This window comes from Phyllopteryx taeniolatus, chromosome 6 (genome assembly GCF_024500385.1).
Source record: "Phyllopteryx taeniolatus isolate TA_2022b chromosome 6, UOR_Ptae_1.2, whole genome shotgun sequence".
NCBI lineage: Eukaryota > Metazoa > Chordata > Actinopteri > Syngnathiformes > Syngnathidae > Phyllopteryx > Phyllopteryx taeniolatus.
The window spans coordinates 16,992,293-17,002,977 of record NC_084507.1 but is presented as its reverse complement, the minus strand read 5'-3'; the positions used below and the strand labels follow the sequence as shown (position 1 = coordinate 17,002,977).

Sequence of the window (10,685 nt, the reverse complement as noted above, 5' to 3'; positions counted from 1 at the left end):
TGTGCAGAATCTCAGCTCAGTCGTTTCCAAAAGCAAGAGCAAAGCCGCATGTTTTTTTGTTTTTTCCCCCTGTGTGGTTTTAAGTTGGTCTACAACTTTCCAATGTGCAGCTTTCTTTTGTTGCTCCTTTCTTTTCAAGTTGCGCCTCCCACAGTGTTTTGCATCCTTGCAAGTGTTGCAGATGATGATGCCTTGATTACGAATATAGCACACGTAACTGCCTCTGAAGTAAGGTAAGTATTGAATAATTTAGATTACAAAGCACAAGTAACTGCCTCTGAATCAAGTATTGAAAAAGGTTCTATAATTGAGAGTGGGCTAACTCCATTTTTGTCATTTTGCAGGAGGGATTTAAAGTTATGGCGGCAGTAAAATCTGGGGGATTTATATTTTGGTGATTCATAGGACAAAGATTTCTTCTGGATATTTGCTTTTACAAAAATTGCGTTTTTTGATTTGTTCGCCAGAGTTTGGCATTCTGCCAAATATAATAAATCAACTTTAATCTACGGCTGCTGTATCAGATCACAGTCGGTACCATCTACGTTCCCTGAAAGAAAAGAAACGAACTGGGATTACAAAAAACGTTTCGTACAATAGTAGTGTAAGTCTAAACATCTGTCACAGCTATCAGTATTTCATGACAGATGATATTAAATACGATTTACATTCTCACATGCAAATGCACTGACACCCAAGCTAAAGCACTACTTACTTTCTGAGTCTTCTATCACTCTATGAAGCTCGCTTTCTCGGATGTTTTTGTGACAGGTGAAGCCTGGTTTATTGGGTGCGGTCATCATGGAAATGGGAGTTGGCACAGTGTTGCACTGATGTATCAGGAAAAAAATCCAACAATGGACTGCCCTCATATTTCATAATGGGAACTAAATCTTGAGTTAGACCAGTAATCATCTGAAACATGAATACTGGTAGGTGAGAGATGAAAACATTTAAATCTACAGCATTAAAAGTGTCATCATGCTTGAAATCATATTTTCTGGTCATGTTAGCATAACTATAATTTTGTACCTAAAATATATATACTGTGTATGTGTGTGTGTGTGTGTGTATATATATATATATATATATATAAATAAATAAATTGCCCTGCGACCCTAGTGAGGATAAGCGATCCGGAAGATGAATAAATGAATGAATATAGTTGCGCTGATGTGAACTCAGTCTCACTCAGCGTTCTCTTTATATGCCAATAATAGTTCTTATCTATTTATCTGATAGTTGTTTAATTATTTGTATTTTTAAAATACATTTTTGTATTTACGCTTAAGAGCACATTTCATGATGCTCAGTGTCACCTTAAAACAAATTACACTTAAATATTTTGAATAAATGTGTATTGTTCTTTTTTTTAATGTATTCACAGAAAATCAATAGAGCAGAACAGATGAGGTTGACTCTGCAGATGACTAAAAACATTTGCAGTAATATTGTTTTCATTTGGACACTTGACATCCCAGAAAACAAATAAATGGTTTAAAATATGACCCAAAAAAAAGAAAACAATTCTAGTGACATCTGAAGTCTACTAAGCACTTTTTAATACAATTTTCCTTTGTGATTTTACTCATCTGTACTTCATTTGTCAATTATGTAGACACATTTGATTTAAAAGTGTGTTTCATGAGACTCAGTCACCTTAAAAAAATACACAAAAATATACTAATTTTAACCCTCAAATGAAAGGTCAGATTTTTTCAAATTTGTGAATACATTTTGCTTTGTTTTTGGTTGAACATGATTTTAAATGTATTGAGCTCACAAAAAATTTAGAAATAATAAGAATAAATGACATATATTAAAACAGCAGTACACAGAGTTGCCCCAGCATGCAGATAGATGAGAAAATTCAACATTGGATACTATAGACCTCTCATAAAAACAATAAATGCTTGGTAATATGGCAAAAACATTTTCTAGTGACATCAGAAGACGACAAAGCACACGCTTTTAAGTCCAGAACGAGAGAGGAAGGAAGTGAAGAAAAAGTTCAGTGGTTTTGGAATCAACTCGTCTTATCTCACACAGAAGCTCCGTGTGGTACGTTTATCCTGGATTTAAAAACAAAATTTTTCAACTTTATTATATATTTTTAAAGAATTTTTGGATGCATCTTATCACAATGAAGACCCTCATGTGGTTTCCACTGGGTGAGTCAGTATGTGAGTATTAACAAGATTGAATCAAACATAGGGTTGATCTTTGTGTAACGTGATCTTCCCTCCTCAGTGCTGGGTGCTCTGCAGCAGACTGGAGCAGAGCTGATCCACACCAAAACGGGCCAGAGGGTCACCATCACGTGCGGCCTTGGCGACTTCGCCAGCAGCTTGGTGTGGCGTCACAGCGACGACCTGGTTGTCCAGATTAGCGGCAAGACTCACATGCTGCTCAGAGGTAGGACAAAAAAAACTAACAAAATCAAATCCCTCATTAGTTCATAACATGTTGTCTTTTGTCAGGCACCAATGCCATTGGGTCCAGGTCAAAGGTGAGGCAGGAGACTAATCTGGAGATCACCGCGGTGGAGGAAGGCGACGCCGGACAATTCACATGCTTTGTAGACAATAAGTTGAAAGTGCACACGCTTGTTGTTGTCTCCGGTGAGCACTGAACTCCACAATACTATACGTATTTGTGAGTTAAAATAAAGACTCCACTTGTCAACTTTATAATAGCACTAACTATAAGTGCAGACTCCTGCCAAAGCTTAAACATGTTTTCTTAAAGAACTTTTTTTTTTTTTAAACTCATAGGATTTTATATTTATTTTTTTCCTTTTTACGCAATGTTCCAAGTTATTATGCAAATGGTATTTTCCCCGATTTTCCTAAATAGGTGATACAAATGATAGTCGGCCATAATTTTTAAATCATCAACCATCAGAATAATTTTCTAATGTTTTTGAAGAAATCTCCCAATGATAGTATTTAAAAATAAATAAATAAAAGAACTTAAAATGCATTGTTCTAAATGATGCACAACAGAGTTTCAAGATATTTGACAGGTTGTAAAGAACTGAAAATTGTCATTTATTGAATTTGCAACATGAGGAGGTCATGTTATTTGTATCAACATTTTTAGGAAAATTTGAGAAAAGTATCATTTACATAATAATTTAGAATGCAGCGAGCTATTATTTTTTTTAACCTTGATGTATTTTTAAATAGGCAATGACATTTTCAACAAAGTTTCCAACCGCATAAGAAATTATCAAAATATATAAAAATAAAATATGTATCATAATTTGAACCTAAAGTACTTCACTATATTGTATATGTGCAAGAAGTTGCAAATAAACTGTTTTTAGTTGTATAAACACTTTAGTTTTTTAATATCATTGTGTGAATTTCACCTAATTTGCCCTCCCGCAAATATAATAGTTTGAAAAAATTAAAAATTACCGCTAAGTCTAATTTATTTGACATAGTTTCATTTTGAAAATAAGAAATAAATTCTAAAGTAAATCTAATTGAATTAGAAATTGTTAGTGTCACTTATTGTTATTGTTATTTAAATTATAATTATTTGTGTGATTTAGTTTTACATTGAATTAAATTGTAATTTTAATTTGCAATTTAAAATTTTCAATAATTTATAGTTACAAATTACATGAATGAATATTTTAAATATTGTTAAATATGCCAACTCCCATTCCCAAGAAGAATTATTCTTATTATTTGAAATATTTTTGATATCATTTAATGTTAATAACATAACATTTATACTATACATCAAAAACTGCTGACACGAAATCGCACACAAGCAACAAAATGGACAAGCAATTATAAGTCAAGAGTATTTTGTGTACATAAATGAATGATTAAATATATTCTCCATCACGTTGTCAGTGTTGGTGGAGCCTGCGGGTGACCTGTGGCTGCACAGTTTGGCAGTGCTGCAGTGTTGGGTGGCCGGGTTGCCCTCGGACACAGTGGTGCACTGGAGAAGGCCCGGCGGTGCTCGTCGATGGGACCGCGGCATTGCTCGCCTCGACCCGGTGGAGGCGTCCCATGCGGGGAAGTGGCAGTGTGTCTTCTACCATGAGGTGGCCGAGTACACGGAGGAAATAGAGATTGACGTGAAAAGTAGGAAGTAGGAATTCAGATGATCATTTCTACCACAAGACCACGTTTTAAATGTTGTTTTTTTTCCTTGCAGACATTTACATGACAACCAGCACGCCAAGCACAAAGGACTTGGGTAAATACAACTTTTATTTTATGTGGTCAAGACCAGTAAGGCCTTGTTTGCTGACCTAAACACTATCAGAAGCACTGACCTACATTTACAACTTAAATCCTAATATTTGTTCTATGAAACTGTATAAATGTATTTCCAACAGTAAAGTACCTTCATTTTGTAGCATTTCTCTTGGCTGTGTTGCTTCCAATACATGTGATTAGTTCAAAAGCAGAATTGTGAATTGAGTAAAATGAGTTTTGAGTGTTTTTTTTTGTTTTTTTTAAATCTCTTACTCCAGGTTAAAGCGAATTATTTATATCTAGGGTATTCTAAATTAATATAAATTAAGCAATTAAAGGGCTAATTTGGAGAAAATAAATCTAACTTTATTGAAAATGTCTTTAAAGAGGTCATTGATGTCCTTTCATTACAAAACCAGACAACACCAAGAAAACTATTTTCTTAGAAAACAGGTATTATGCGTTGTCAAAAAAAATTATAAAATATAATAAATAATAATATAATAATAAAATAAACAGGCATAGTAGGGCCGCTGCTCTAATATTTTTAGAATCGATTATCTGTATTCTATTGATTATTTTAAATAATTGGCCAACAATTAACTGCAACTATCTTATTTTGATTAAAAAAAAAGATAAACAGTCTGCTTTCATGGAAAACTACAGAAATTAGAGAATATTTACTGAGAGACTTAAACCAGAGGATATGGAAAGTTCAAGTTAAACAATGGCTTTAAACAATCAATTATCAAAATAGTTCCTGATTAATTTTAAAATCGATTAGTTGTCTATTACCCCTACTGCAACCCGTCACCTTATCGTGGTGGAGTGGTTTGTGTGTCCCAATGATCCAAGGAGCTAAGTTGTCTGGGGCTTTATGCCCCTGGCAGGGTCACCCATAACAAACACTGTGGGACTCCTGAGGCAGCTGATGGGTCCCGGCTGGCCAAGCGGAATGCAGCTTTGGTGGTCGCTGAAGCAAAAACTCGGACATGGGAGGAGTTCGGTGAGGCCATGGAGAAAGACTTCCAGACAGCTTCGAGAAAATTCTGGTCCACCATCCGGCGTCTCAGGAGGGGGAAGCAGTGCACCATCAACAATGTGTATAGTGGTGTTAGGGCGCTGCTGACTTTGACTCGGGACGTTGTGAGTCGGTGGGGAGAATACTTCAAAGACCTCCTCAATTCCACCGACACGCCTTCCCATGAGGAAGCAGAGTCTGGGTTCTCTGGGGCGGGCTCTCCTATCTCTGGGGTTGAGGTCACTGAGGTGGTTAAAAAGCTCCTCGGTGGCAAGGCTCCGGGGGTGGATGAGATTCGCCCGGAGTTCCTAAAGGCTCTGGATGTTGCGGGGCTGTCCTGGTTGACACGCCTCTGCAACATCGCGTGGACATCGGGGACTGTGCCTCTGGATTGGCAGACTCAGGTGGTGGTCCCCCTTTTTAAGAAGGGGGACCGCAGGGTGTGTTCCAACTACAGGGGGATCACACTCCTCAGCCTCCCTGGTAAGGTCTATTCAGGGGTGCTGGAGGGGAGGGTCCGTCGGGAAGTCGAATCTCAGATCCAGGAGGAGCAGGGTGGTTTTCGTCCTGGCCGTGGAACAGTGGACCAGCTCTACACCCTCGGCAGGGTCCTCGAGGGTGCATGGGAGTTCTCCCAACCAGTCTACATATGTTTTGTGGACTTGGAGAAGGCGTTCGACCGTGTCCCTCGGGGAGTCCTGTGGGGGGTGCTTCGGGAGTATGGGGTACCGAACCCCCTGATATGGGCTGTTCGGTCCCTGTACGACGGGAGTAAGAGTTTGGTCCGCATATCCGGCAGTAAGTCGGACTCGTTCCCGGTGATGGTTGGACTCCGCCAAGGCTGCCCTTTGTCACCGATTCTGTTCATAACTTTTATGGACAGAATTTCGTAGGCGTAGATCTCCAACTCAGCAGTTCGCAGCCGAGTGTCAAGCGGCTGGGATGAGAATCAGCACCTCTAAATCTGAGACCATGGTCCTCGGTCGGAAAAGGGTTGCGTGCCCTCTCCAGGTCGGGATGAGATCCTGCCCCAAGTGAGGGGTTCAAGTATCTTCGGGTCTTCTTCATGAGTGAGGGAAGAATGGAACGGGAGATCGAAAGGTGGATCGGTGCAGCGTCTGCAGTGATGCGGACTTTGTATCGGTCCGTTGTGGTAAAGAAGGAGCTAAGCCGAAAGGCGAAGCTCTCAATTTACCAGTCGATCTATGTTCCTACGCTCACCTATGGTCACGAGCTGTGGGTCGTGACCGAAAGAACAAGATCCCAGATACAAGCAGCCGAAACGGCTTTCCTCCGCAGGGTGTCTGGGCTCTCCCTTAGCGATAGGGTGAGAAGCTCGGTCATCCGAGAGGATTACAGAGTAGAGCCGCAGCTACTCCACATCGAGAGGAGCCAGATGAGGTGGCTGGTGCATCTGATTCGGATGCCTCCTGGACGACTCCCTAGTGAGGTGTTCCGGTCACGTCCCACCGGGAGGAGACCCTGGGGACGACCCAGGACACGCTGGAAAGACTACGTCTTTCGGCTGACCTGGGAACGCCTCGGGATCCCCCCGGAAGAGCTGGATGAAGTGGCTGGGTAGAGGGAGGTCTGGCGTCCCTGCTAAAGCTATTGCCCCCGCGACCCGACCTCGGATAAGCGGTAGAAAATGGATTGATGAATAGTTGTCTATTAATCGATTACCGTAATTTCTCATGTATTTTACACAAGTAAAATACGCAGCCCCAAAATCCACCCCAACAATCAGGAAAACCCTTCTATGTATAATAGACACCATCGATTTACCGCAATCCAGGCTCAAAATGTAAGTATCATCTGGATTTTATTAGGTTTTTCAAAGAAATGTTCTGCTGTGTGCATGTGCTGACATTCGTGTCGCTTCCTTACCATGCATTTCTACTCAACTTCTCATATTTGCAAAGAACAAAGACTGTGATCGACTCAAATCATTGCTCAATGATTACGTGAGATGTTGGACGGTTTATCTCCGTGTTATTGGAAAACAAGAAAATGGCTGCTGTAAGCCGTGACCGACGCCAAAACAACCAAGTCACGAGCAGAACACGACTATTAGCTTCTAGCTCTCTGAGTCGCTCTCCCTCTTCCCATTGCCACAACTGCGAGTCGAGTGACGGTTTCAAAAACACTTTGGAAATGTTAGTGCTCAGAGCAACAGAACGTGACATGCTAGCCACAACCCCTCAACAGTAACACAACAAAAAAGTTAGATTTGTATGCCCAGTCAGATTTCAGCGTCTATGTGCTACCATGTCCATCTACTCGTCCCCTCGGCTTTCAAAATCAGCCCGCCACCCATGTGATGATTGTCTTTTTAACAAATTGATGCTTCCCTCTCCTGGTGTTCAGGTTATTCCTCCCCCCCCCGTGTCCAGCCTGCACTTTCCAAGCTGGGCTGGTGGCTTCTGGTCGCTGGTAGCCTGGTGGTGCTCCTGCTGCTCAGCTTGGTTCTGCTTTTGTTTGGCCAAATCAGAAGAAGGAAGGTAAAAACAAAGATGTCTACCCTTGTTAGGATAATTTTTTTCTAAATGAATAGCCTTCTTGTTCAGGTCGAGACCTGATAGGTTGAAATATATGACTGGAGAGGTGAAAAGAAAAGAGAGAATTGTAATTTTTTTTGTAGTCGACAGTAGTGGTCGATTAATTGATGACATAATTGATTTTTTTTTCTCCCCCTCAGCATAGTACAGCAGTCCTCAACCTTTTTTGCGCCACTGGCCGGTTTCACTTAGACGTATTTCTACTGACAGATGTTAAAACAGGACCTCAACCGTCTGTCAAAATGATTCGAGTTCTTGTTCAGATTGAGAAAATTTAAACTGTTTTGGTTGAAAACGCTTGACTAGCAGAGAAGTTAAAATGCCAATATTTGCTATGACCTTAGCCATCTTGTCAGGTAATTAAAATGATTTTTTTGTATATATTATGTTGTTGTATTTATTGTTTTATTAATGTTATTTATAATACCTGTATTTTATTCATTATGTTAGTACATTTAATGTCATATTTTATTTTATGACAAGTCGAAATGTGTCAGATATCCGTCAAAACACAACCAGTTGCTCCTCTATTTGCGCCCGGGCTTCCAAATTGGCTATCGTTCCGTTTCCCGTCAAAATCATGGAGTCAGTGGTCGGCCCAACTCGGTGTTGACCACACACATAAGCATTTTCTAGTGATCGCGAGATGAAGCTTCATGGAGCATGGTACCACTTCAGCCGTTCATTTCTTGATGCTCCATGTGCACATTAAACAACCTGTTGGGCATGTGTATAATCATAGGCTGCTGTATCTTAACCACATAACGTCAGAATCCTCTTTATCGCCAAGTATGTCAAAAACAGACAAGCAATTGCATTTTTGCATCTGTTTTGCACATCTTGTAGTATCACTAGCATTTGCCATTATAAAAATTGGTTTAACTTTGATTATTATCACCGAGCAGATCGCTGAGAAATAAATTCCTCTTAAACCACCTGACACCACGGGATAAACGTTTGTGGTTATTTTTATGCGTTTAAAGTGCCTTACATGGATCAAAAGTCTCAGAACGGGACTTTTAGATTTTTGATTTCAGTAAAAAAAATCCTGGATCCACTATCCAGATCCAACCTAAACTTAATCTGTGTTTTCCTTGACCTGTCCTCTACGAATCAGTTTAGTAGCTTTTGAGCTACACTGGTAACAAACAAGATAGGAATGGACTGACAACACACCCCTGGGTTGCACCGGAGGAGGCGAGCTTTCCTAGGGAGGGAAAATGCTCAAATTTGGCCTGGTTGTTGCTCTGTGTGTACCCCACCCAAGTTGGCAAACATTATATCCATCCATCCATCCATCCATGCATCCATCCATCCATTTTCTGAGCCGCTTATCCTCACAAGGGTCGCGGGCCTGCTGGACCCTATCCCAGCTATCATCGGGCAGGAGGCGGGGTACACCCTGAAATGGTTGCCGGCCAATTGCAGGGCACATACAAACAAACAACCATTCGCACTCACATTCACACCTACGGGCAATTTAGAGTGACAGTTTTAGTCATTTTTTTGTTGAGGATGAAGAATATATCCCTGTGAGTATTGCTGTATGTTCCGTCTGCATGTGTTGCTATTTGTTTTCAAATATAAGTTGTTTAAAGTTTCTGAAAAGTGCTCTATAGATAAAATTTACTGCAAATTTGAAAAAAAAAATGATTGAGTCACGACAAGGCTGACCTTTCATGAGCTGTTTTAAGAGATGACAAGATAAAAAAAGGGAGCCTGCAAAAAAAACACTCTTATTTTTTTCCAACTTCAGAAAAGATTCCTGCAGATGAAGAACGCCAGAAAGCCGATGAACGCCCGCCACTACTGCCAGTGTCGCTGGTATTTCATCTCCTTCTTATCCTCGCTGCACTCACTCCACTCCTTCACCAGTCACCGCTGTGCTAATTAGTGCAAAAACCTCCTGTCTTTATCACAGTCCGACAGCTGCTGCAGTGCCACTGCGGCCAGAGAAGAAGAAGAAGAAGAAGCCCCCTCTCCTCCCACTGACGCACTGAAGAAGCAAAGCGACTGAAGAAAAATAAAGATTGGGCTAAGGAGAGAAAGAGAATTACTGATGTTTCTGAGTATGATGATGACGATTGTGATGCTTTCTTTACCAGTTATGTGAATGTAAATAAGATCAACATGGACTTATTTACATACATGCGACATATGAATAAGTTACAGTGCATTTCGAAATGCAAGCCGCTTTTGATGCATTTTCATTTAGTGTGAAATTTAGTGTGTAATTTTCATTACTCTGTTGTCCTGGATTCCATTATAATCAAATGAACCTCGAGACACGTTAAATTAGGGAAAGTGTGACAGCCTGAAAGAGAAACGCAGACATCAAATCAAAGTCTAGATTGGGTACCAGTAAGAACAACATTAATAAGTTTAGAGTTTAGGACAGCATTTTCCATTAAGATCAGCCCGTCCATGATTGACAAATCAGAAAGAAGGGGTTTTGCCAAATTTTTGTTTATATGCCCGTATTTTGCCCATTGTGGTTCAGTCTCTCAGAGAAGATGTTGTTCTTCTGCCTTTGAGAATAAATTCTTTGTGATCTGACCATCTTGGAATCCAGCCTATTTTTCCTGTTGGGCTTTCATTTCTATTTTTACACAAGCTCCAGAGTTTGAATGAAAGTGCAACGTTTAAGAAGTGGTATACATATCTCTGGCGTCGGTTGGAAAACCTTGCATCTCCGATACCATCGCTTTTCAGGAAAAGAAAATAATGGCATGTTTGTTGATCCATTAACATTGTGTCGTCAAAGAGAGAGAGAGATTTTCAACACTTGAAATTGGTATTTTTAAAAATACACACATGGAGACTGACCCATGATGTCGATTTGTAAAAAAATATTAAATTGACCAAATTCGAACATGGGTGGTT

The 10,685-nt window shown here is 40.1% G+C and overlaps 1 protein-coding gene across 1 annotated transcript; it reads left to right on the top strand.

Annotated features, from left to right (window-relative positions):
- Positions 1-9: 9 nt before the first annotated feature.
- On the top strand, positions 10-10,429 carry LOC133479112 (uncharacterized). Its single transcript, XM_061775630.1, has 9 exons — positions 10-233; positions 2,120-2,171; positions 2,251-2,415; positions 2,481-2,621; positions 3,870-4,106; positions 4,180-4,221; positions 7,612-7,745; positions 9,559-9,626; positions 9,724-10,429. The coding sequence occupies exons 2-9, from the start codon at positions 2,129-2,131 to the stop codon at positions 9,800-9,802; spliced, it is 909 nt and encodes a 302-aa protein (XP_061631614.1). The 5' UTR covers positions 10-233; positions 2,120-2,128; the 3' UTR covers positions 9,803-10,429.
- The last annotated feature ends 256 nt before the right edge of the window (positions 10,430-10,685 follow it).

Coding starts and splice junctions, on each gene's coding strand:
- LOC133479112 (XM_061775630.1), top strand. CDS start 2,129: ATGCATCTTATCACAATGAAGACCCTCATGTGGTTTCCACTGG. Junction 2,172..2,250: donor CCTCATGTGGTTTCCACTGG/GTGAGTCAGTAT, acceptor TTCCCTCCTCAG/TGCTGGGTGCTCTGCAGCAG. Junction 2,416..2,480: donor GACTCACATGCTGCTCAGAG/GTAGGACAAAAA, acceptor GTCTTTTGTCAG/GCACCAATGCCATTGGGTCC.